At 36.8% G+C, this 27,048-nt stretch overlaps 1 protein-coding gene across 3 annotated transcripts in view; it reads right to left on the minus strand.

The window, feature by feature from the left end:
- Positions 1-26,991, minus strand: part of PDE5A (phosphodiesterase 5A) — a 49,356-nt gene extending 22,365 nt beyond the window's left edge. For 2 of the 3 annotated variants that reach the window (XM_026034585.1, XM_026034584.1), the window contains exons 1-8: positions 25,952-26,057; positions 15,201-15,783; positions 13,637-13,726; positions 5,307-5,378; positions 4,202-4,291; positions 3,281-3,418; positions 2,214-2,281; positions 39-147 (exon numbers count right to left, since the gene is read on the minus strand). In XM_026034585.1, coding sequence (XP_025890370.1) covers positions 39-147; positions 2,214-2,281; positions 3,281-3,418; positions 4,202-4,291; positions 5,307-5,378; positions 13,637-13,726; positions 15,201-15,783; positions 25,952-25,977 — 1,176 coding nt within the window. In that variant the 5' untranslated portion in view covers positions 25,978-26,057. Of the gene's footprint in view, positions 1-38; positions 148-2,213; positions 2,282-3,280; positions 3,419-4,201; positions 4,292-5,306; positions 5,379-13,636; positions 13,727-15,200; positions 15,784-25,951; positions 26,058-26,892 lie in introns of those variants that run through there. The other variant, XM_026034581.1, reaches the window with a different exon arrangement.
- Between the last annotated feature and the right edge of the window lie 57 nt (positions 26,992-27,048).

Raw genomic sequence — 27,048 nt, forward strand, 5'->3', positions numbered from 1 at the left:
CCATTTCTGAATTTCAAAGCTTAATGTATTTTACTTACTGTCCAGGGAAATCTTCTGTCTTTACAAACATCTGGGATATTGAGTGGCTCCATTGTATTCTTGACATATTCAGCATACATATAATTGATTTTRTTTGTATCACAGTCCCTGAAAGAGMGAGCATTCCTATTATATGTGTCATATAGCAACGGATTTTTTTCCTGTATAAAACCAAGGAAGATATAACCAGTACCTATATGATGGAGCTGATTTCAAATCCTGTCTCCTAATCCAGCTGCCATCAGCATTCCATTGCAAAGCTACCATGTCATTTATACACTACACGAATTTTTTACTTTTCTAAAATGTTAAAGAAGTCAGAAGCACCAACTTAAGAAAGAAACAAACTGACTTATGTAGATGAAGGATAATAAATGAACAAAAGGGTTCATAGTGAAATTAACAGAAACTTTAAAAAATAATATTCCTTCACAAGTTCATTTTAAATGTGTTCTGAAAGGAAATTTGCTATCAATTGTTTGGGGATAATACTATTGAAACAGAATTTCTCATTTTCCAAATCAGGACATCTAAAAAAATCACTACAAAATCGGTCATTTCTCTCCTGTTTTTATAACCATGATTTATTTAATTTAATGTATTTCAGTTCTATTGATGCAGTCCTCTGCTGTTTTGGAGAAGGACACATGTCTTAATATATGCCCATTCCTACCAAATCTCTGCAGTTTCCCTCTGTTACTGGATTTTACTTTAGTTATCTTTCTGCTGTAAGTGGATATCCAGGGGATATTGGTGGTACGGAGGAAAAAGAACTGTTCTCTCATTATTTATTGTGGAAATACATGGTGACACCCCACAATTTTGGAAACCCATCTGATTTGGGGCTTACTCAGGGTCCTTGATTATATAATCAGCCAACATTTGTCTCTCATAAGAAGTATTTCCCATCTGTGTCATTGTACTTCTGTCTCCTCAAACCCGTGACCTTAGAACATACCAGAAGTTTAAGTCTAGTGGCTGAGTCACAGCACAGGCCTTAGTGTAAGGCCTCACATAACTGAGTGCTCTCTGCTGAACAAGATTCAGATACGCAATTAAGTCTCCAGCATTCCTTCCCTATCAGATATAATAGTAATTTAATAGTGGCCCATGCAAGCAGTAAATTAGATTTGGAGTGTATTAACTAGCAAACATAAAAGGAATAATGAATAGAAAAGATACATTCTATCACTTTATCATTCTTATAGCATAAAGGAGGAAGTAAACAGGAAATTTCCCTTTCYGCCTTGTGATCTTGCTATCCTTTTGTACTTCTTTAGTTTCTGATTGCATATTGTCTAAGATCATAATAAAGTCTTCATAAAATCCTAAGCATAATAGTTTTTACTTGCTTAGGCCACACTCTTAGGAATTAACTTTCAAACATGCGTAGTTTGAGTTCACTGTAAAAAAGGTCTAACGGATAGAAAAATCTCCACTTCCTTTCTCAACACTATACACATAGTAGTGCATTTTAATGCAACTATGTCTCACTCTTTTGACATTTGAAACAGTGTTTTATGACAGAAAGAGCTATTAGTAATTTTCAAAATCTAAATACAGAGGTTTGGACTATATAGGGAAACTATTTAATTTGTATATTTGAATTCAATTATTCCTAACTCCCATCTTCACAGCTGAATTTCTCGATGGCATCTTGAATACAACTTAAGGACTTCATTCAATCAGTCATGTTTTCTGACCCAGTTTCCCTATGTATGAGAATAGTGTTTATCCTTTATTTTAAGTGTATATCCTTCATTTACAGAATTTTGATAAAAGTCTTAAATAGAAAGTACTAATACAGTAGCACCTACTAGAGCAGATGTATCTACAATAGACAGCAGTCTATACAGATTTTTTAGAGATCAAGGAGAAAAAGAGATACTTACCTAAGTTAGAATTGCACTATAAAAAACCAGAACTACAAAACTAAGATTTTCATAGGTTCTGACATGTGGCAGAGAGAAGAGAATACACCATATTCTGCTCTCAGCATAACCTTTTTGGGGCAAGAAGTTGTATATGTGTATTTCAGGGCAAGTCTTGCTCCACAGTAAATAGAAGTAATACAAAGAATAGCTTTTTTTTTTTTTTTTTTCCATAGAAAGGACCGGAAAACCAAATTTCAACATTCTCCTGTGATAAACCAAAATTTAAATATATTGTTTTACCTCTTCAGATTTTCAGCTGAATCTTCTAATTCCTCAGATTCCATGTGAAACACACTAGAAAATGAATCCTGAAATATAAGGAGGATTTTTTGGGGGGAGGTAGAGTGGGAGGAGTATAGGGGTAGGTTGGAAGAAGTTACACTAGTAGTCATGAAAATAACAAAAAAAAATTGTTGGGGCTATCTACACTAATCTATAATAAGGGCAAATTATTTTGCAATTATTGCAAAATTATTATTGCAAACAAAATTATTTAACTGCATTTCACATCTAGAGTCAATAATTTGTCCTACCACAAAAATATCTTTAAATACATCTTTAAATATCATTGATGTCTCTTGACTGATTATTCACTCTGAAAAGAAATGCCTGTGCACTTGTGTGACCAGCAAATACCACCGCATCTCCGAATCTTGGTATACCCATGCCCATAAAGAGTAGTCAAAGTAAAACTAGGAATGGAGAGTCAAGGCTGAGGCACACAGTATCCGGCTTGTCATTAGGCAGCCTATTTTCCAAAGAAAAGAAATGCAGGTGGGCAGATTGGAAAGGAGCTGTGCTGTGCACCAGTGAGCCAGGATCCTGAGACACCCCATGATCCTGTTACCCTGTTCAGATACTCCCTCTATAGATATAGACAAAAGAAGGGAAAAAAAAGTCAAGAGTGATTCTACACAGCAAGTAAAGGCCACATTGGTTTTCTTCAGCCTTTTCTGTTTTTCCTTCCTACCTCATTAGGTAAGAAAATGAGTTATAAAAGAGTTGTACTTTCAAGATCTATGCTATARGAGAACCACCATACCAAGTGGAAGAGTGGGGAAGAGCCATGTGGGGAACTTGAAGCCTTAATKTGCCAACAGGCAATGCAACCTGACTGCATAAAATAGCGGAATATGGCCTACATAAAGAACTAAGCTTCCCAAATCGACACCTAACCTGAGTGATGCTATAGGAGCAAAGGCGGAACATGCAAAGACTACAGAACATACTCGGGTAGGAAATACTACTCAGTCAGAGGGGAGAAGGTCTGCTCCTAGGGGTAAGCACTTCTGTCTCATACTACTCACAGTACAATCTTCATCCACTATAAAAATGGTACACCCCTGCACTTGCATGAAGGATATTATAGTGGCAGCTATTTTCTTCAAAATTACTTCCAAAGATTGTTGCTCTTCAAAGATAAGGCTGGCAAGATCAAGAAGCACCTGGAAAAAAAGCCCTTTGTGACAATTTGACTAATTATGTGAGCAATAGTAATAATGGCTAATTTCTTTGATTCTTCCCTTCTTCCATGAATCAGGGAAGTCAACTTGTACTCCTGTGACAAAAATTAAGTTTTGGCTTAATAATCATTAATAGCCAGTATAACGGCTTTGATGGGAAGAAGTAGCAGAGTTAGCTGTCTGAGGTTTCCAGTGAGAGAGACAAAATAGATTTAGGCAGTAATAATTCAGAGACCTCAACATTTCATCAGACAAAACTTGTGAAATTCAAACAGTACACAGTATTTTAACCTTTGCAAATATAATAGTTCCCAAGGCTCATGTGTGTATATTGAAAATAGCAAAAATGATACCTAAATTACTTAAACCTTTGAAGACAATTATTATCTGTTGCAATTCTGGCAGATCCTAATGAACTTCTTTGGGGAAAATACTGTTACAATGCAGTATGGCAAACCTCTCAGCTGCAGTCAAATTATACTCCCTTTTCCCCTCACATTGGAATCAAATTGAAAACATTACCCAAATTTCAACCAGTTTACTAACACTGATAGTCACTTGGTAACTCAAACCCACTGCAAAATTTTAAAACAACTGCTACCTAATTATTGCTCCCCAACCTTTTCATACTGAATTTGGCAGATATATTCCACCCACGATTAACTTACTAGTAATACAGAAAGAAGCAAAATACAATTACATTAATTAGTAGAAGATTTAGTTTTGTATCGTTACTGAAAATATTGGGTCTGTTTTCAACCATACCTGGTTACGTCTGTTTTCAAGCAAAGATGTCTCATACAACTGAGCGTTGTGAAGAACGATGCCACAAAATGCCAGATAAGCAGCAAAATCCTGAAGACAAAAATAACATCTAATGAAGATACTATCTTACAGCATCTTAACACAATTCAAAGATAATCTATTAAAATATCCTCTTGTTTTCACTTTGAAGTATAGATTGACTTTATTTTATTTTTTTTTTGTAACCACAGGATTTTTCAGTTAGATTTAATGTACTGCTGATGTTCCCTCAAGCTTCCCTTCTCCTTTTTTAAACTTACAGTCTTCATAGTTTATCCTAGTAAAAGTATGAGTGGAATAAGAAACAACAGAGAGGAATGAACTCATTATGTAACAACACAGATATTACCCAGAAGAGCTGAATTTAGACAATCTCCTGGAAATTCCATCTTTTAGGAAGCAGAAATAAAATTCGGCTAACATAGCAAAGCCACAAGTTCTTTCCTGTTTGGGATGAGAATAATTCTGATATCCTGCAGATATTCATTATGTACTTTGTTTTAAAGGGGAACATTTTAAAAGTGAAAGAGTAAATTTTGATTTGTTTCTTTGCCGAGGGTTAAGGCAGTTCCTTCCACCTGAGTCCAACCACTCTTATGCCAATCTAAATGTGAGGTTTGAAAAGCAAATGCAGTCTGAGAGTTAGGAATTCAGATGCTTTCTGCACCTCTGATTGTTTCCTATATGCTTTGTTTATATTTTATCCAAATATATTTTTTTAAAATATGTGTTGTTGGAGTTAAATAAACTTAAAATCACTTCATAACAAATGATATCTATTAGTAGCTACAGAATCGTTTTCCAGGATGTACGTTTCAGTAGAGTAAGTTGTGTTTTAGTGATGTAGGATAGATACTGTGCTGATCCAGAAAATTAAACCACTTCATCTCTATATTTCTTATGACCTTATAAAGCAAGAAATTTACAATGTTACCAGTATTTTTTATAGATTTTGGAAATATTTGGACTGTGCTAATTGTGTGGTAATTTCTAACTTTCTAATTAGTGTGAAAAATAAAAATAAAGTCTCCTCTCTTCCCATATAAGACACATTCATTTTTCATACCTTTTCATCTTGTTCAGTGAAAGTCCCATCAACTCCAGATTTCTTATTGATAGCCTGAGCCACACCAACAACCTATTGTATTCAAAACAGAGTAAGTAGATAATATTTAGGATCTGTCTCTGAGTTCTGTTTTAGGCATATTTATAAAAGACAGTAAATCATCATTACAAGTATATTTATGTTTTACTTTTGGAGAAGAGAAGATATTTAACCCTTTTTTTTTTTAAATGTTTTCATATTTCAAATTCCCGAGCATGAACCTGAAATATCAACAAACAAACAAACAAAACTCTGTGGGATGTTCCGTTCTGACAGAATCAATACTCAAACTAAAGATTTTGTAAAGGTTAAGCTTTTACTAAAACCACAGTAAAGCAACACTGAGAAGAGATATTTTATTATGCTTCCATTGAGTACTTAAGACTGTCCTCTTACTGACTGTTTTTAATTATTTTACCTTCAAGAAGGGATTCATGAGATAGGAAAGAAGCAAAAAGGTAAAAAGGTTAAACAAAGGGTAAAAAAATGGTTCACAGGGGTCCAGCAAGACACTTGTGATAGATCTAAGAAGGAAAGTTATGTCCTGATCAACATTAGTTGCCATTACATGCTTCTCTGCACCTGCCACACTGCAAAATCCTAACTACCGAGTGTAATATGGACTAAGATGATCATTCAACAGGCTTCATAAAATAAGATTGCCACTTAACTTAATTAGTGCACAGACAGTACTAAGGAGTGTTTACCTGAATTAAGAAAAAAAAAATCTACTGTTATTTTTGAAATAATTATAAAGACAGCTCCAATTTGCAAAATAACTTTCTCTGTTGGATGGTCTCCTTTAGTATTATAGTGGAAGAAAATGGAAGCAAACATTAACACAAGCCATATTACACATTAAGTCTGATTCTTATAAAATTCTGACTAAATTAATTATGTTAAATTCCTAGTTGGTACTTTTTAGTATAATCTTAAATAAAACTTGATGTTAAGTTTCTAGACATAATTATATGAATTTTGAGATTAAAATAAGATTTCTTACAAAGCAGAAAAGAATCTTGGAAGGATCCRCAATTAAAGTCAAAACTTTTGGTTGTTTTTGTAACATTTTAGTGACTAATTATTCTCTAAGTGTGATTTCTTGATACAGGATGTTGGTTTAGATTTAAGAGAAATAATGAATGCGAGAGGACACAGCTGCTTAAGCATGATGCTCTTGTTAGTGCCATTCTTTGTGGTACTGTGGCTTTGTGGCATTGTGTGTTCCAATTCTGCATACTGGGGAGATTTCTCAGGAAATCATCTGCCCTGCAAATAGTAAAAAACCTTAAAAATATAAAAGTGAGATTTTCACCTAGTACTGGTTCCAGTTTCTAATGCAGGCTGTAATTCTGAAGTCTGAGTGGAAGGGAAATTAGATGGTTGCTTTGCACTTACTCTTTCTCCATCATCTTGTGACCAGTTTTAAGACTTGCATATTATACACATGACACAAATTTAGGGAAGGGGGGAAGAGAGGGGAGACTGTTTAAGAATGCAAGGAAAACAAGAGAATTTAGAGAGACCTTCACAGGAGCTACTGTAAAGATAGAAACATCTTAAAAAAAAATCCCTGAAATTATTGTATTTATCTCTGAATCTCCACTGTAGTTACACAGGCTATCCGTGTGCCAGCTATGACCATTCCATCCTGCAAACTAGATTAAACTTCTTTTGGACCCTGCACTTATGCTTATACTTACTGCGCTTATCCTTGTGCTTACATTTTTGTCTTCTTCCAAGTCATAAACKTAACCTTGTAATTTCATAGCACACTAAAATTAGAAAGGACCAAGAAGGARATAGGGAAAACAGGCTAATTTCAGTTGGGATCCTCCTGACTTTCACTATAAATAAGGTGAAAATGAGAGGTTTTAAACTCAACCGTTTTGTCTTTCCATTAACAAGCTTATTCATTTTGATTGTTATAGTATTTATTATTACCAATTACTCTTATCTTCTATTTAATCAAATTGTTACTATGATAAGTGTTCCTCTCTGTTGCATAAACATCTCCTAGATTATTCCTTCCCAAGGCCCTGACCTTTGCCTAGTAGAATTCAGTACTTCTGAGACAACTGTTTAAATTGTTACTAATTTGACTTTAGACTTAAAGTGAACTGGAAAAGGTACTGTTTCCTTGACTCTCATGAACCTGTGAGAAGTATTTCCTATCCTGTGAACCTTCTGCTGATTTTTCAGTTTTTCTAAGCTTTGAACTTTTGTGAGCTACGATTATTTGAATGAGATCAGAGCCTCTTTAAGGCTTCCAAAAGGTGAGCACTTTACTCTTGTGTAAGCATGTCCCCTTCATGAAAGAAGAGCTTAAAAAAGCTAGGAGGGAGCAGTTAAAAGACCATATTAATACAGCAAAGAGACTCTTTAGCATCCCTTCACTAGCACGGCAGTTTTCTCTGCCATTAGCAAAGGTACCTGGGGAAATGGCCATTTGGAATCCAATAAAAGGCTTTAGTGGAAGGGGGTGGGAGGAAGAAGGAGAATTAATTGTTGAAAATCCATTGTTTTCTTGATGATGGTAAAACTTTTATGCAGATGACAACTCTTTTTTTTCCCCTCGATTCAGCGACATGCTAAGTTTTTAAAGACATCTTAGTGGTATGTGTTATTTCTTCACATAAAATCAACTGTTTTGGAAAATATACTGGTCCAAATTCTGACCTCATTTATTTCAATACAAGTCTCAGTGAACTTCACTAATTTCTGTATAATCTGGTACAGAGGAAGTAATGAGAAAACCTCAGATGGGTATTATTTAGCCGTTGGAGTCTTGCCTGCAACCAGGTAATTAGGAAAGATGTAGAAAACTCAAGAGGATCTGTTCCCGTTACTAAAGCAATTATGCAACTAGGACAGACGTAAATCATAGAGTAGCATTTTAGGTCAGAACATGGGCCTGCATTTTAGAGAATTCTAAGCACAGTATGAATCCAAATACTCATTTTTAGAACTTACCATAAACTAATTTGAAATCACAGTAGGCCTGATCTGCAGCTGGGGAGTTTTGTTTGCACCATAAAAAATTTGAATCAAGGGTGCCTGTAACTGCTCTGAGCTCAGCAGTACTGGAAACTTCCTTGGAGAGCAGGTGTATTAAAAGTGTGAAATCTTTGTGGTAACAAAGATGATGCATCTACATATCTGAGATAAAGCAGATTCTCTGCAAAGCTTGGAGAAAGCCATAAAAAGTGACAGTCCACCCAAACACTTACTAATGAGAACACCGCTGCTGTCTAATAAAACTTTTTTTTATTATTATTATTTAAGAACTGTCGTTACTTAAGCACAATATTTTGCCTTTCTTTAATTCTTTAACAAGCAGGCAATGTGTGAATCTTGTTGAAAGCTGAGTCCTACAGCCCTAAGACTAAAATACTTTGGAATTATCCTCCATATTTACTGGTAGCAAAGAAACTTGAGACAAAACAAGTAGGCAAGGTGGGGTTAAAAACAGCCATGAAAGGAAGGATTCAGGACTGAAGGAAACCAAGACAAAGGGAGTGTAAGGACTGAAATAATTCCGTTCAGCTCCTAACAAGAGCCTTTATCCAGATTAGATGTATTACAAGTGAAGAAAGAATGGTTGGAAAGGGACAAGGCTTTAGTCCATCTTCCTTTAAAACCAGCAGGAAAGTTTCTCTTGGTTCAGAAACCAAAGACTTTGTCAGTTTCCATTCAGTTCACGTAAGACAGGCCTACCATAAATTCAGAAAGGAATTTGAATAATGGAAATTGTTCATTCTCTTATTATCAGTCCCTCAGAAATAGTTACCGAGTCACCATCTTTACATGTTCTACAACATCAAAACACAGCTCTCCTAGTTGTACGCCATCCGCCAGTGCTGCTGGTTGGTTTGTGACCTTTCTTCTTTGGCTGTATCAGTTACCCAGTTTAATAAAGCCTGTTCCGCATTATGTTTATTTTTTAATAGTTATTTTCTTTTAATAGCTGTCTGCTGCCTCTAAAGGTAGCAGGTGACCTACAGTGTTTCTGCATAGCTCAAGGCTGATGGCAGTGCTCTTTTAAGGACTGTTTCTTGCTGCATTTTTTGTACATTAAGACTACAAGCTTAAGTATGTAAAAGCTATTCTAGCTCTACAGACTGCTAGTGTCTTTTTTTTCTCTTTTAGATAACAAAATACAATTTTGCTTTGTGAGGTTTTATGAGTCAATAAAAAATAGCACGTGAAGAAAAATGAAACATTAAGCCAAAGAATAATCACAGCAAGAGGGAAACTTAACTTATCATGTTTTAAAGGTGCCAAAATATCCAAATGATAGGATAGCCTTAGTGTTTTGAGACTTATTCTGCTCTTCTGGTTTTGTGGAAAGTTCTTGTTCAGATTTAGAAAATGACCCTATAGGTACAGGTCTGTATTTACAGACTTAGGGTTTAAATTAAGTAAACTTTCACAACCTTTTCTAATATTCATGCTGAAACTGTACTACACAATTCCTAGCAGTTTAGTTACTACAACATATGTGTCAGCACAAGCTGAAAAGCCACCCAAACAGCAATTTACTCAGTCCATGCTATCTCCGTAATCCTGCAGCAAGACTGCTACTGGAACTCGAGTGAGTTTGTTTAAAGTCAGCTTGGCCGCATCTACTCTATACTACAGTCACGGTGATGTGTTAAAATTTTCACTGTGGGAGAAAAGAACTTACCCAGATGGCTGACATTAACATGCCTGGTTAACTTTTAGAAAGCAAAGGTAGGCAAGAGRCTTAAAACAAAGTGGCTGACTTGTTGGGAAGAGCTTCCCAGTGACATGAGACATGCCACTTAAAATCAAAAATAAACAAACCAGATAACTGGAGTGAGAATAGAATAAAACACCTAGGCAAGTAGCAGTATGTTCAATCTAACTAACTTCTGTTAAATTCTTACTCAGTATTTAATAGGAATTAAACAAAAGTAGGATTTAATGAAAATTATTTTACACAGACAAAAGAGAAAAAATTAGTCATAACAGAGAATTATGTCATTCCTATAGACATTCTAGGCCAAGTACACAGACTGTGTAAATCTGAGTCTGGCCTACCCACAGATACTCTTAACTCATTTATAAAACCAAGGCTTAGAAAACTAATCTCTACTGAGATTTGTATCGGGTCAGGATAAGTCATCGAGTTGGTTAAATGGACTAAGAACATCCATTCACTATTCAAGTCTGTCAGATTTTTTTCATAATGGATGTTTATAAAGGTCTACAAAACCAGATGGAGAGCTCCTCAAGGGTCATAATTTTTTACAACAGCTTTTGTAGTCCTTTTTGGGGGTCTCTGAATCCAAGACCAAAGAAAATCAGCAGAAAATGCCACTGCATTTACTCACTTTATTATAGGAACTCCAGTAGGCAAATCAGTAGCATTTGGAGCTTCTGAAAATTAAAGGTTTAAAGCACACACATTAAGGAATGAAAAGCTGCTTTTTGAGAAACACAGTAGAGATTAAAATTCTGAACTGCCACAAACTTAGGACTTCTGCAGCTGGTGTTAAAAATCCTGATTTCTGAAAAAAGAAACTAGCACTGAACCGGTTAGCATGCATAGCTACAGCTAAAGCCTGTGGCCAGAAAGACAGTTTCCTCTTGTAAAAGAAATAACCATGGTAACTGTGTGGTAAGGGCTGGCTAAAACTAACTTTTCATTGATGTTTTTAGTACTAGTGAGGAAAAAAAAATCTGTTTTGAAGGTTTTCATGTGTTTCTGTTATACACACTGATTATCAGAGTAGCAGAAATAGTGATGTCTAGTTACCACTATGTGCTGTTGTAGAACAGACAGAACAGAAAAATCTTTCAGGAGCAAAATGGAATTTTTCCTATGGCTTCACACTTACTGTATGGTAATATTAAATATGTGAATAGCTTGAAATTGTTTGACTTACAGCCTTTTTATTTTTCAAGTAGAGTAAAACTTAGTTTACTCAAGGCCTTCCTACTTGTTTTCTTTACTAGTCATAAACATCAAATGTTATAGTCTAACACACCAGTAAGCAGCAAGCAATACTTCTGGCATGAGATGTGACGGATAGAATTTTAGCCATTGTGCATCAGGGCTTAATAATATCAGAATTTTCTTCAAAGCCCCTGAAAGGAGATGGACATCTTGGCCATTTTACATTTGCAATTTTTCATGCCAAAATGAGAACTCTTTACAAAGCTAACAGCCTATAATCTGAGTTTGAAGAATATAATCAGAATTTTCTGTATCCAAAACATGGTATTTCTGCAGATTCAGTCAGAACAGGAAAAACAGGAGACTGAGAAAAGTCTTTGTACTATTAATGAGCATGTTTTCATTCTTTGTCTTCCTGGTCCTTTTTATGAGATCTCCTGTAGAAAAAGCAAGCTGGTTTGAGTTTGTTTGGGTTTTGTTTTTTTTCTCTTCATCCTCTACAGAATTTCTTATTAATTTTTATTTTTAAACGGGAATTTAGTTGCTCACATTCCTCATGGAAATACAAACAGGAAAAACATCTATTGGAAAAAATCTCCGTGTTTCAGCAGGCCCAGAGGATTTCGTAATCATCATGAGGTTTTCTTCATTGCTGACTCTTGTTTTAAAGAATAGCACCAATACATAATAAACAAAAAATAGTACAGTTGTTTCTCTTTCTCAGTGGTTATTTCTGGAAATCTTCCAGATGCAGAAGCATTCTATGTCTCAGCAGCATTCACTAGCTTCAAAACTACTTGAAGGGCTTGGGGGGAATGTTTTTCTTCACGGAGGAGGAGCCAGCATTCTGATTATTGTTTTAAAACAGAAAGAGCAGCGAAAGCAGATGGCAAGTTAAGAACTGATTCACTGACTCTAACATCTGTCCAGAAACATGTCAGAAAAGCATTATGGCGAGAGTGATGAAAACCTGCTGGTAGAACCTTTAAAATCAGAAAAAAWTTTAAAGTGTCATTCCTTCCTATAAGAAATTTTATAGTTCAGCCACTCTCATTTATTGCATATAAGAATTGGTGTAACAGTGTTCTCAAGCTTCAGATTGGTTGAAGTTTTCAAAATAAACAAATACCTGCTTCATTTCCCCTTCCTGATGCACTTAGGAGTAGGAACCTAGCCGAAGATACGGCCAATTGCAGGTTTATTCAGGCTGCAAGTCATGGTGTATTTGACCAACAGACTACAGCTGTTCTTTCCTCCCCACCTACCATCAGAACATGGGGAGAAGTAAGTAGTGAAATGTCTCCCCGCTCCCAGCCAGCAGGATTTTATAATTCATTTCTGATCCAAATTACATAGAGCACCGTCCTTTTTCTTTCTATTCAACRAAGAGAAGAGATGCCTCAGATGAAACTTTTTTTTTCCCCCATAGATGCCTTTCTTTTTGGATTTTGAATTTTTCTGGGAGCAGGCTATAAATCCTTTGAAAAATGAAGGAAATGCAAGCATTAGAATGGGCGATATGGCTGAATGGTGCTCCTTCCAGTATTAAAAAAAAAAAAAAAAAAAAAAAAGAGGGAATGGGATACTGGAATTCTCTCCAAGTAAACAATGAACATTTTTTTCCATCCCAGTTTTATTTTTTCATCAATTTCACTGAATTCACTTTTTGAATTACACCATGCAAGCAAACAGCACAAGTCCAATAAAAACGCTCCTTATTACAAGAGTATCAGACAGAAAGGAAGAACTTGCATGAGTAGCACAGACAGGAGATCTGCAGTAGACTTCAAAGAACAGATTCACTTTGTTTTCAGTTAGGAGTGATCTGCCTTAAAGTTTTATGACTATTCTGAATCACATTAACACCATATGTATTTTAAATGCCCGATGCTAAGCACTTAACATTCTTTTAATTTATTAGCTGGATAACTAGATGTGAGAATGTGAAAAACAGTCTTTTAGATAGTGGTAAAACTGATTTGTATTATCTGAGGCTAAAAATCTAGGTATAACCTAAGCCAAAGTAAAGTAAYTCCTTAGTACAGCTGGAGCATGTACTAAACCAGCTCAGTAGAACTCCAGCAAACTTGGATGAGATAGAGACCAGGTGCGAGACCTGGGAACGGCACTTGTGCACTTAAACACGTGCGCTCGGCTCCTGCATCTGGGGCTGAATTCTTCCTGACAGCTCCATTTGGCTTATGTTACTCAACTGCATAAAATAAAATTCAAGCAATCGTAAGCATATAGTCCTTTTAAAAAGGGAATAGTTTTATACTGTAAAATAATGACTGACAACTAATAAAATTTTAATGAATTAGCACAGCTGGAAATACTATTGTATAAAGGGATGCAGCTTGTGACTTACCTCTTCTCTGTGATTTTTTATTGGCATACAAAGAATACTCTGAGTCTTATAACCGGTGATCTGGTCGACCTCTGCATTGAATCTTGGATCCTGGCACAGAAGAAAAATATAATTAAATAAAAACTCAGTTAAGGATGTATTCCTTTTCTTTCCTGCTTTCCTGATTTAAAGACTTAAAAAAAAAAAAAAAAAACCAAAAAAAAAACCTGTTACCCAGGATAAAAGCAGTTCCATTGCTAGGTAATAACTATATAAAGTCATTACTATCAGCATGTATTTCAAGAATTTAAAAAAAAAAAAGAAAACAGCAGCATTTATGTGCCTGTGGATAAATACAACTGTCAGAAAGAAAAAAAAAATGGCCTAGACCATCACCATATGAAACTTCTATAAAAAATAACCACAAGCAATATAGCTTTTATCTTCAAGAGGAAATTACAGAAATACACTGAAAGACACAGAGTCCCAGATAAACAAAGTTTCATCAGTACAGTTAATAATTTTGCTTGTAGTGGAGATTTTGTATCTGTTTTTCAACTGGTTATTGATAAGAACTCTGATTTTTTAATCTCACTAAAACACAACAGATTGTTTTTAAAGACTGTTGTTCTTTGTCTWGTACTTGATGTCAAAAACAGAATGACAGTACCAATTTAAGAAACAACTTTTAAAACATAAGGACAGGTGATAGCTTGCTCGAAATGTGCTTAACAAGTATTATTGAGCTAGTAAGTAAATGTTGAAAGGTAAAGCATACCCAATCATACTCCCTTTTGCTGCTCTTGAAAATTACCATCTAATAATGTCACCCATCTGTGTAAATATGCTCAGATTAATGAAGAGATGATCAATTAGAAATGGTAGTTCTCAGTTTTGTATTCTTTAATTAATTAGTTAATAAATTTATCAACTAAATAATTCAGGAATATTTCCATTAGCCTAAATTCAAAGCACAAAACAAGTACGTTAGGAAAAAAAAGGAAAAAAAAGATTTGTGATACTTTCCCAGTGCTGGATTGTACTTTGTTTTTTCTAGCCTTGTCTTAAATTATTCAAAAAGCCAAGTATCCCTTAATTTGTGATGAGTTCAAACATTCATCCTGATTTACTTCATTCAGATTATAGTGCCTTAGGAACAATAAAATGCTCTGAAGCATTTTCAATTGTGGGCCGCAGTTTTGCAGATAATTATTTATACTCAAAATTTTGGTACAGAAGTATTTTGACTTTTGATACAAGTCTTCAAAGCTAGAAATGCAAATTCTGGTGTGCACATAACTGGTCAAGACTGGGCTGAAAGTGTAACTGCCAACGTCATTTTTTATCATTTATCTTGATGCCACCATTCTTCTAGCATCAGTCATACATCTATGTGTTTGTATATGCAGGTGTATATATAATACATGAATTAAAACAGAAAAACGGGGCCTGGTTTGCATTTTCACTGGTATAAAACAATGTAGCTCCAGATACATGAATTAAAATGGTAAGGTTGCATCAGTTGATAATATGACTTTTTTTTCCTACTGTCCAAAATGATTCAAGATACGTTTTATCTGCTTACCTCATAAGCGTTCTTGATGTTCAGAGGCTGGCCTATAGCTGCCACGTGCCCCACGATGCCCTTGTTCCACTCCAGGCGAATGCAGTTGTTTGAAGCTTCTTCCAGGGTGGAACCTTCTGCCACATCAAAGAGCCTGCTCACAAGAAACTTCTCGTTAGAGCTGTCCTCACAGACCAAGAAGAGGGAGTACCGATCAGCTGCTATCAGCTCGTGGATATGTAGGAAAATTTTGTGGCAAAGCGCCGTGACATCCAAATGACTAGAAATATCTTTCACAAGTTCTAAGAGTCTTGAGCACTGATCCCCTGCGCTGGTCTCAATCCGTGGAGAYTGCAGAGGCATCTGTTCCTTCTTTTCAGATCCAGCGAGGAAGCTCACTGCTCCTACCGAGTCCTTGACAAAAATGGGTCTTAAGGGTCTGTCGAATTCAGAAGCAGAGATTTTCCTCACTGGAGTCCCAGGGTTGGTGGTCTCAGCACTGGCAGGCTGGTGACAAGAGCAAGATTCACTCTGGGTCTTGGCTCCTTCCTTACAGACTGGGATAGGGTGAACTCTCTCAGCAAACCATGCATTAACCATTTCTCTGTAACATAAAAATGAAATATATTAAGTGTTGAAAATCATAAGAAACTAATAAATATATCAAGACAAAATTACCAAGTGGATAACTTTCAACCTTTTCACACAGGGTGCATATTTAGTGCTTTTCTGTAGCAATGTTCATTTTAGCTGCACTAAGTCGAGGTTAAGCAGTAATGTTTTATGCCCCACAAAAAGGAAACCATTTCTGCTCAGAGTAAATAATTAAATAGTGCAGAGGATGACTGCTTAGGTGCCATCTTTCCGAGTATAAAAGATCAAAAGTTTACACTATAATTTTCTGCTTAGTCCTCCTCCTAAGACATAGAACTTTTAAAATAAATTTCTGTTTTAGGTCTGTTCTCCCAGACCTTTTCTCCATTTTTAAAAGAACATTTTGAACTCTAATTCTATCAAAGGACCTGAAGCACCTCCTACTTTGTTGTCCATAAACTATTTTAAAGATAACTTTCTTCATTAATGCTGACAGGACGTGGGGAAAGTGGTTTTTTTAGACTCGGAAGTACAGAAGTTTTGCTTTAAAACTACCCTTCAAAATAATGAAAACATTGTGTGTTTTCATGCGTCACTTCCATTTCCTTCCAGATGAAACTCATTGCCTACTTCAGTCTGAAAATATGGCATAACGCCAAAATTGCATTTTTGATGAGTTTAGTATTAATCAAAAAAAGTCACTAATCTTTAGTATTTAACTGTTTCTGAAATGAGCTAAGTGCTATTGTACCAGGCCTAATATGTCCTTCCTAAATACAGCTTTCCTGAATTATTCTAAGCAAACACATTGTTAGTAACATTAATGTAATTTTCTTGTCACTATAATACTTTTATGTCCAAAATCATTAATATGGAGCTGCTAATTTCATATATTCAGTGAAGAGGCTTTTTTACAGCACATGCTGAGTTCTCAGAAGAGATGTTTTTCCTCAATTACATAATGCATAGGCTTATGAACAGCAAAAATGCTATTAGGAAGTCTGATCTTTTGGAAACATCTCGTGGTGGTCATGTTTGAAATTTGGTATTTTTTGTATTTGCTCAGCAGACCACAGGAATTTCAAGAGTGAAGCTGAATGAAGCCACAGAAGTTAATCAGGTTAGTCAGCCGGTGATCGGGTCCAGGCATTAGCGTCTGCTCAATAGGAGGAATACAGTCCAGAGCAGTACATAGCCTGTGTTTCTTCCTGCAGACTGGCTTCAACTGGGTTGCAGAATGCAGGGGTGGGAGTGCTTACTGCAGATGATTACTTGCTAACCAAATGGCTAATCAGAGGTAAAGCTGACTGAAATCCATAGATATTACTTCCATTAATAGCAGTCCACAATAAGAAAAACAAATAAAGGTGTGTGCCCACAGTTAGGAAGGTCTGAAAGAGTTTCTCAGGTTTTCCAATTGTATATTATTTGAAGGCTTCAACTATAGACAAACCTGATTTGAAAAATTAAAATAGCTTAGAATTAAAAAATTGTGCAAGTGTAAAGGGAGCACTAGGGCAAAAGAAAGGCATATTGCTGCACACATTCCACTTTGGTGTGAACTACCTGGTATTAAACAAGTGATAGAATATTCTTTATTTTAGACTCCATCCACATACTTTGTTCCTGATCATGCAAAACCTTACAATTGTGGTTAATATACTGATCTTCAAGGCTGGATGGCCTCTGTCATCATATAGGACATTTGTGAATTGGGTGATGATCAGTCTTGAGTTGTTAAGACTCTTTGTCCAAAAGCACAGAATTAAATGCTGGATACAGTTAAGGAAGAGAGATTTTTGTCTCCAAGTTATACAGAAGTAGGATTTCATTCCCATGTTTTTACATTTTCCATGAAGCTCCTGGAACACTTCTTGCTGTACCAATAATATATCTCAATCAACATCTATTATAAATTCCCCAGCAATCTTAAGCTAGTCCAGTTACTGGAGACATAGTGCCAGAGAACACAGTGAAATTCCACTGTTATTCTGAAAAGAGTTTTCATTCATTGCTCGGCTACTTTCTCTTTTTAAAGAAAGTAAACTCTACTTTTAAAGTATATTAGTAGCTCCCAGTGTGCTATTTTATTATGGCATCAATATATATGTGTATAGTTGTTAAGAATCACTTCATCCCCATGTTTCCTGCAGTGAAGGAACAAAAGGAACAACTATATATTAGTAGGACCCTGATTTTAACAGAATTTCTTTAACGGGATTTCTTAGTGGATAAAGTTAAAGCAAAAATTAGGTTTATCAGGTGAAATGTGCCATTTATTTGAAGCTTCACATCATGTACCCGGCCTTAAGAGTGGACTAGTAACATTCAGTAAGAACAATATATTCTGTATTCTAATACCAATCACTGAAYTGCAGTGATGAGATAATTTATTTTTACTGCTTGGTTGTTTTCTGCATACAATAAGCATTTTAATGTTTCTTTAACCTATGGAGACCGAGAGGGGATTTGGCCCATAACTGAAATCTTTCCTATTAGAGTCACTTCTTATTAAAGAAATGTGGTTACTATGTGTTAAGCATCTGCATTACTTATAGAGCATTTCAGGTTTGAACAGAACTTTAAATTATGCTATGTTACTTCCCTTGTAGTGTTGTACAATTATGAGGAACATGCCTCTCCCCATTAATGTCTTCTAGATGGCAGTCCAATGGCTTGCCAAAGGCCTGTAATTCTCAAAAGCCGTGTACGTTAGTAACAACAACAAATTGTCTATCTAAATGTATAATTCAAACTATACTATGTTTCCATCCCAGTATAACCCTTCAATCACTGCCTCTTGCAGTGTTATAGCCATGTGTGTCTGTTCTTCATGTGCTGCCATACATCCTTATTTACTGTAAGCCTCTGTTTGAGAAAGCCAAAATTTATCCTAAAAGTCATCAACAGGAATAGCTGATTGTAAATTAACCTTTTTCATAGGCTTTTAAATTAGCCAAATCCAGTCCTTCCTCTATAAAATGCAAAACTTCAAAGGAAGTTGAGAATAGTGACTGCTGAATCATAAAACCAGAGAGGAAGTTTGGAGAGCTGAGTATGGGAAAGGGATGAAAGTACAATGGTAGATAAAACATTTGAGCAAAATAAAAAAGATGATGTGATCCTTCCCTCTTTAATCACGTGTATACAACCGCACATTAATAAATCTGCATTACATTACATCTCAGAAACTTCAGAGGGTTTAAACTCTTTGAACCTAATTTGTTAGGTACAGCACAGAAAGTAGCATTGTACCTGGAGCAAGAAATTTTCGATATGTGTAGGCAACAAAAATAGGAAATTAGTGGGTGAGAAAACAGATGCAGCGAAGAGACGGGGCATGAGGCAGGTCATGCTGGACCCGTGCAGAATCCCAGCTGCTTTATTTTCTGTGCCTTACCTGTCAAATCATGCTGACCTGACACTAATTACTGTTATTGGGAATACTAAATCATTTCTTTTACCCATCTCCATTATGCATATTTTCAAAATCACTCCTCTTTTGAAGATCAGCAGACAATGTAAGATGTTTAATGAGTTGCACGCAAATTATGATTGCCTTGCTAACACAGGTAACTATGCTACATATGTAAGGCAACACCAATGAGACCATTCAGCACGATATTTTTAAACAAAATATGGAAAAACGGAGAGCACAAAATGGCTACTCAGATGTGGCTAGGACACCATACTGTGTCTTACTTATCTTGCCTGTAGAAGATGCATCCTAATTACTGTACCACAGAGGCAATGATAATGATTGCATTTCAGTGAAACAACAAATAAATTCCAATACATTTTCTTTGTTGCAACATGCAGGGCTTTAATGAACGTTTTGAAGCATCAATTGTGTGGACTGTTTTGTGAATAATACACTTCAGTGGAGACATTTGACCCAAACCTGCCTACTATGGAATACCTACTTCCAAGTGCCTCTATTCCTGCAGCCTAATCCTACAAATGTTGAAGTCAATAATATAAGCCAACTGTTCTCTCAACTGCTTTCCTTAAAATAACCGCTAGATGTCTACAACTTCTTTCCCAGGTCTTGACATAATTTAGACACAGAAATCATTTAAAGGGTTAGCAAAACTTGAGATCTAGCCAATTTTAACAGATGAGTTTGAAAGTCACTTAGCTATTAACCTTGCCTTTTCATTTTCTTTTCATAACTTCCTATTTTACAGTGACATTTTAAAAGTTTTGTCTCCCTTCTTGCCATGAGAAAGATTTAAATTAAATATATATGGCCTTGCTGGATGGAAATGGTAAAAAAAAAAAAAAGCATCGTATGCAAAGTCCTATTACATTAGCTCAAAAAGTGGATTGGCAAAAATTGTTTTCCTTCAACCCTTCCAGGCTGCAGTTATTTGAGATGCTATTTCCAATAGTGGTAGACAAGCAGTTTTTGAACATAAAAGTGTGACTTACAGTCAGTGTCCATTTTGGGCCACAAAATCCACCAGAGATATAAATATACATTTCACTTTAAACATATGAGCGATCCAATTAACTTATACTTGAAGCCAGCTCTAAATGAAARACTTTCATTCTCGATTCAAAATATGCTTAGGAAAGAGTGAAATTAACAATTTTCTAGAACTATAAATTCATATAAATCTTTAGTATTATTTCTAAAATGGAAAGCAGAGGTTGTTATATTATTTGGATCAAAAGTACTAAAATTGGGGAGCTTGCACTAATTGTTTTTTCTTCACAATTTTCAAGAGATTTTTTAGCAACCAAACTGTAAGCCCTCCCTTGAAAGGAGTTTCTATTCACAGTACAAAGAAAGGCAAAATACAACCTCAGGGATATGAAGGTCAAATTGTAAAACATGACCTTTTATTTCTCTTCCAAATGTTTACTTCTTATTCCAAATAAAAAACAAACAAAACAAACAAACAAACTATGGACCAGATCATGTCTTTGATGACACTTTTGCCAATGTCTTTGGTGAAAGAGGTTTAAGGGTTAAGTTCACACCTGTCTGGAAGTCTAGGATAAGTGTTACCTACCATTGCAGTTTCAATTATATTCCCAAAATAGGGCTTAAGTAGGACCTTAAGTGGTGCAGAGGCTTTGGGCTGGCCCTCTGTGCTGGGAAGGGTTCACCATAATGCACAAATAATTGGGAAAATATATATATTTTATTAAGCAAATATATTTTGTGGCTATATTTTCAGTGCCAGACCTAATGTGAAATTACAACCATTGAGTCATTCACAAGGACCATTTGAGGAGGACTTATTTTCTGGCATTTGGCAAATACCTGCTTTTGTATTTAGCATTTTTTTCTTTGAGTAAATCATATAAATTTATCTATACTTTTTGTTTTGCCAGTAAAGACTTGTCTTAATAATTAGAATTGTTCAAGATAAAGGCAAAACTTCCTTTTCTTTTTTTTTTAATAATGAAGTTGAAAAGAAAAAAACCAACAATGTAGCATATTAGCTTGAGACAAGGATGTCTAAAATWGCTTTATTTGTAACACTTGATCGTATATTCGGACACAATTCAGCTTTAACATTCAAATGAGTCTGGTAGTGCATTATTACATTTAGACTTAGTTTTTGTGGTCTGAAGATATACTAGGTGGATCATGACTTCACACATCATGAATGTTTATCCTTGTGCAGACAGCTAAAACACTGTCTATCTTATGGAAGTCTTCCTCTTCAAAGGAAGATTTACGTAGTATTTTGTTGTACATATATAGCTTTCCTCCTAATCCAGTGTAATCATGTGATTGTCCTCCTCAGTTAAACAACTAATAATGGTGATAATTCTTCATTAGCAGCCCAACAACAACAAAAAATCCATGAATTTCTACAATTTAGAAATAAAAGTGTGAAACTTTTCTTTCCTCTCACAAAGGCAATACCTCAGCTCCAGCTTTTTTCCCCTTCTTTCTAGTAATTTAGGCCCTTTTCTCTAAAATCTTGCTATTTACCAGCAATAGGAATAGAAATAAGATTTCAGAGCCTGTCGGCATTATCACAAATCCTGTAACACCCTAATAATGTTATTCTGAAACAGAAGGTGGCAAATGAGCTGTTAAATGCTAAAGCAATTCACTCCATCTTTTCTCCCTTTCCTCTAAATTTACCAGTGGTATTTTAATCAGTGTTGTGTATGCCTGCTTGTTCCTTTATTACCTAAGACAAACAGCAATTGGTAAAGGCTTGTTCTCCTGTGGCTGCTCAGTACTTTGCACAGTTATTGAGAATTTGGAGGCTATGAATTTGAAGGCAATAAGAATTTGGAGGCTATGAATGAGGCAGCCATGGCCATCTGTAGCAGTAACATTTTTATGAAGAATACCTATCCAAAGAACATTTCAGTGGAGAAAATTTTAAATAGCTCTGTGTTTGATAATCTGAATTTTTACATGCTTAATCCAAAAATGTCCTAATTATCTTTCAATTAGGAAAATAATTAAGCATGCACATATTACCAGACAAAACATGACATAAGGCATGGGACAGATCATATTTAAGAAACTGGGCATCATCCGTCACATCAGCTCAAAATGAAAAAGTCCTCTCAGCACAGAGACTGGAAGGCAAGCGTCCTCAGCAACTTGATTTTACAGCACCCTGCAAACCCATCATTCTCCAGTCACTGTGAAAGTAAAGCAATTAAACGTACATTCAAATTGTGCAACGTGTGAATGCCAGCTAAAGTGTCCTAGTGAAGGCCACTTCAGGAATCCTCAGCAAAGTGCTACGAAGTACCCTGCTATTGGGAACATTTATTTTTCCAAAAATGACTCCACCCTTAATTCATTTGTAAATGTTTCCCAACCATACTTAATAAGCCCAGATGTATTTATAGCAAATAACACTCTTTCCAGTGAGACCCATGCAAGACTAGGTTTAACAATCTGCATTTATCATGCCATACATTTAGGAAGCCAGAGGAACGGCGTTTGGAGCAATGCCATTGCCTCTAGCCAAGAGCAGTTTCTACTTCTACCGTTTTGGTAGTTTGCTGCCTGTATGTGCAAAGAGCACAGAAAGAGAATCACACTTGTATTTTCAAGGGACAAACAGGTCAGAAATACCAAACAGAAGTATTCCATAGACAGCTACAATAGCATGTAGTTTTTTTTTTTTTAAAAAAAAAGCACTATAAAGATAAAACTTGAGGAAGACAGAAAGGGAAGTAGATGCAGCTATAAATGCAGTATAATTTTGTGATAATGGGTTACAGGCTCTACCCTTACAACATTTAATAGCTTTGGAAGAATTATAATTGTAATGTCAAGTACAAAGAAGCTTTAACAGCAGCGTATGTAAACACAAGTCACAGTATAAAGTAATTTGTTTGCTTGAAAAACATATCTGCTTTCTGGGAAGCCAAAGAGATACATAGTTTTAAAACTTTGGAAGGGAAAAAAATAGCAGGGCAAGCAGAAATCAAGGAAGGAATAAAAAACAGTTTAAATTTAGTAGGAACTAGGCATTTTGGAACTCATGAACTCTCTAAGTCTGCAATAACAAACCCTCCAGCCAGAAGATTTGTCAGACAGCAAACTGAATCACAAAGTGAACCAAATTCATCTCTGATAAAACTTCACCGAGTGCGCTGGCAATGTATTTCCCCTTTCTTGCTCTGCACTTTGATCATCCTGTAACATTTTATGGATAATGCCTATTTATATACTCCCTATATGCTTCTTATCTCCCCAGTACAAATGAAAGTAATAGAAAACCTCCATCAGATTCAGCAGCTTCCTACTCAAGGGATCACAGTTTATTCACATACTGTAAGTTGGCAGAAATTTAAAGCAATTGCTCTGGATTTACATGCTTGCAAGATTACAACTTTGCACTGTTCAGGTGGAAATCAGTTCATCACAGCTTTATCACAGAATATGTCAGTATCAAAGTCTTGAGGAAGGCATTAATGTACTTTGATTGCAGGTACTGTCAACCTCCCTCAGGACTTTTCAGGATGAAAATATAAAGTGTAAGCTCCCTGGATATAATTGTCTTTTGAAGAGATTTTAGAGGAGAGTAGAAAAGCAAATGCAATTTATTAAACAGTAAACGTGCAACTTTCTCTGCAGGGATAAAGAATATTGTTTCGTCAGCCTATTAATTCAAAAAAAGTTGTTTCACTCAGGATGAAAGTAGTTAATGCAAACTAATTGTGAGTAAAAAGATGTTTTCTTTTAAAGTGTTGCCCTACCAGAAGTTGTTCTCTCTTTAAACCATAAGAGATATATTAATATCAAACTGATCTATTCAAAATAGAACAAGATGATGCTACTGCCACATTTATAAAAAAAGCCAACATCAGCAGGTGTAAGACTCCCGACAAAGTATTTCTTAGAAGGAGTGATTCTGCAAACAATTATTCCTGTGATAATTAGCAAGAGAACTACTGTCTGAAGCATTGCAAGAAATAATTAATTACCAAGAAAAGGATACCATGTGTAAATAATTTAATACCTATCATAAAACGCAGTTGCTAAATTAAATTGTGATCCAAAGCTCACTGGTATCAGTAGAAAGGGCTTATATTATTCTGTAATAAATGGCTGAGCCGGGTGAGCTGTTCCTGTTTCTGCATGTGCGTATTTGAAAAACAGATACAGAGCTAGCATTTGCCATTAACAATTATGCTTAGAAATGTAAGCTGCTGTACACTCCATGAGCTATCCARTTAATTAACTTCCTGTTTAATTGCTTGCAAAACCTCTGAGAATTTAGGCATATTATAAAGCAAAGCAAAATAACGACAAAGAGGAGCAGTAAATTAAGATTAGAAAGCAGTTGAAACTTTCAAGGAATGCTGCTTTACTTGACAAAGTAAATATAATGCTATTTAAGCAAAAGAACACAGTCTTTGTTCTATGTATTGTTATCGTACAAAAATTCAACTAAATTCAACACAGTAAAAGTTTTGACTTTTTCTTCTCTTTTCAAACTCTAAGATATCACTACAATGTAAATCTCTTCTTGAACGACTTTCAAACTGCTCAGACTTACAAGGTATCATTATAGTAAATAAAATTAGAACCAACAGAGTCAAGTAACTTGCAACTCGTCTTTTCAATACGAATTGACCCATAAGATATTACTGCTTATATATTTACAGATTCCTATTTAAACAGGAGGTAGAAACCAAACCAAACAAAAAAAGTGCGTGCAAGAAGATAGTTCCAAAACTAATGCAGTGTTTCCCTCACTGTAAAAAACAACACCAAATTGTTACCTAGCAAGAATTCAAATTCAACCATTTTTTCAGCAACACCTTCTCCAAAAGCAGAAGCATTGCCCTCACAGAGACATGACCGACTTGTATGTTGTGAACAATTTCAGACCTTCACAAACACAAAACTCTGCCTCAGCATTAAAGAAAAAAGACTAACCAAACCTCTCATAGGGAAAACAAATCTGACACAGTGGTTACTATTAATTACTATTCATATTTGTTCAATACTACTTCCAGTTTCCAAAGGAAGTGTGGCAAACTAAATTAATAAAATGCTACTTCTCAGAGTTGCTAATACCCTATTTCCTGGGCAAACCTAACTGCCCTCCAGTTATATACCAGGCAGTAAGTGGTTTTTGGAATATCAAAGTTAACTACTTGCAGCAGCTACACCTATGCATTTTTTAATCAACATTTAAGAGACATTTCAAAAGGCATTTTTTATTTTTTCTATTAAATGAAGCTAAAGAAGAAGCATAAGAGGGAAGGGGACCGCATGACAGATGGTCACAAGAAAGCAGGTGACCCCTGAAGCTTCCTAGCTTGCTGCGAGTCAATTATTAATGGCGATTTCTCTTCTTACCGCCCCATCCCATGCAGAGAGGAGCAGCAGCAAAACTCATTCAGCGTGCATCCATCCCTGCTAAGTGACTTGGGGAAGAAGTAAATCAGCAGTAATGAGCAGATGGTGCAAGCAGCTCACGCGCAGGAGAGGAGAAGAGCGAGCCCGCGAGATGGGGTGTCCAGAGCAAACCGCAAGACTTACTAACTCGAGCTCTCCACTAAGATAAACCGTGGGAGCCGCAGCATCGCCCGCGCTCTGCATCCCCACTGCTTTGTTTATCGGAAAATATTCAAAATGGAAACCTGACTCCACTTCTAAAAATAGCTGAATTTACTCAGTTTCAACTTTTAGGTCCCACTGCTGGAGTATGGCAACGGTGAGCAAATACCTCGTCTTATCTCCAAAAGGCAGCATGACAAGCCAGGTGAAAAAGCCGAGGCGAGCTCTTCTTGCCGTTACATTAGGTCTTTGCAAAAAGTCCAAACCAAAAGACGAAAGTGGGGAGAGCGGGAGAGCGGCCACCCGCCCGCGGCGAGGAGAAGGTCCCGGCTGCGCGGACAGCGCTGCCCCCTGCCGGCCCCGCGCGGCCGCCGCCGGGGCACCCGCGCCCGCTCCGCGCAGCTCCCCGCGGCGCCGCGCGCGCGTCCTCGCCTGCCCCGGCCCCGCTCCGCCCCGGGCAGGGTGCCCGGCGCTCGCTCCCGTGCCCGGGCCCTGCTCCCCGGGGCTCCTGGCCCCGCGAGGAGCTCGCCCGGCTGCACAGACCCCTCTGGCTGGAGCTCTGCCCGCAAAAGCAACCGCCTCAGCCTCCACAGCGGCCGGGGCACTTCGGCGTGTCAAAAAGCTCACGAGTCCACAGGTCCGCTAAGCTCTTTAAGAGCAGCCCTTTGTTTTGAGGCTATTAAGTAATGGCATAATCTCCTTCCCCGCCCGAAGGGATTAGATGTTGTCTAAGGCTTCGGCATATTTGTTAGTTTTCAGAGCTGGGGAAAAGATAGTGTCTGTTGTCAGGAATATTCACATAAACTGGGTGGACTATGTAGGCTTTAAAACAGCAAGGGCAAAAGGAATGTAGGGAAGCGAGCTGGGAGTTTGGGAGAGCTTCGTCAGTCGGCTCGCGCCTGCCCGGCCGGTCCCCGCCGCCGGGCTGGGGCTGTGTGCGGGGCGCGCAGGGCTCCGCCGGGAACCCGCGCCTCTTGCTTTCAGTTCTTTTCCAGGGAGGAGATTCGGGGGGAGGGTCGCTTTTTTATTATTTTCTTTAAAGGCAGCAAAAGGAAAAGAAGAGCGCCCTTTTACTGAAAGGATCTGGCTCCACCGCCTCTCAGTCCTTACCTCGTAGCTTTTCTAACAAAGTAAGAGCGGGTGAAGTCGCCGTGATCGTCCAGCCACGCTTCCAGCGCTTCCTGCTCCGGCGGGGGCGGGCAGCGCGGCTCCATGCTCCGCTCCGCGCCGCCCGCTGCCGCTCGCCGCCGCGCTGCCCCCTGCCCG

The sequence above is a fragment of the Nothoprocta perdicaria genome, unplaced genomic scaffold, assembly GCF_003342845.1.
Source record: "Nothoprocta perdicaria isolate Ctin4 unplaced genomic scaffold, notPer1 scaffold_149, whole genome shotgun sequence".
Classification (NCBI taxonomy): Eukaryota; Metazoa; Chordata; class Aves; order Tinamiformes; family Tinamidae; genus Nothoprocta; species Nothoprocta perdicaria.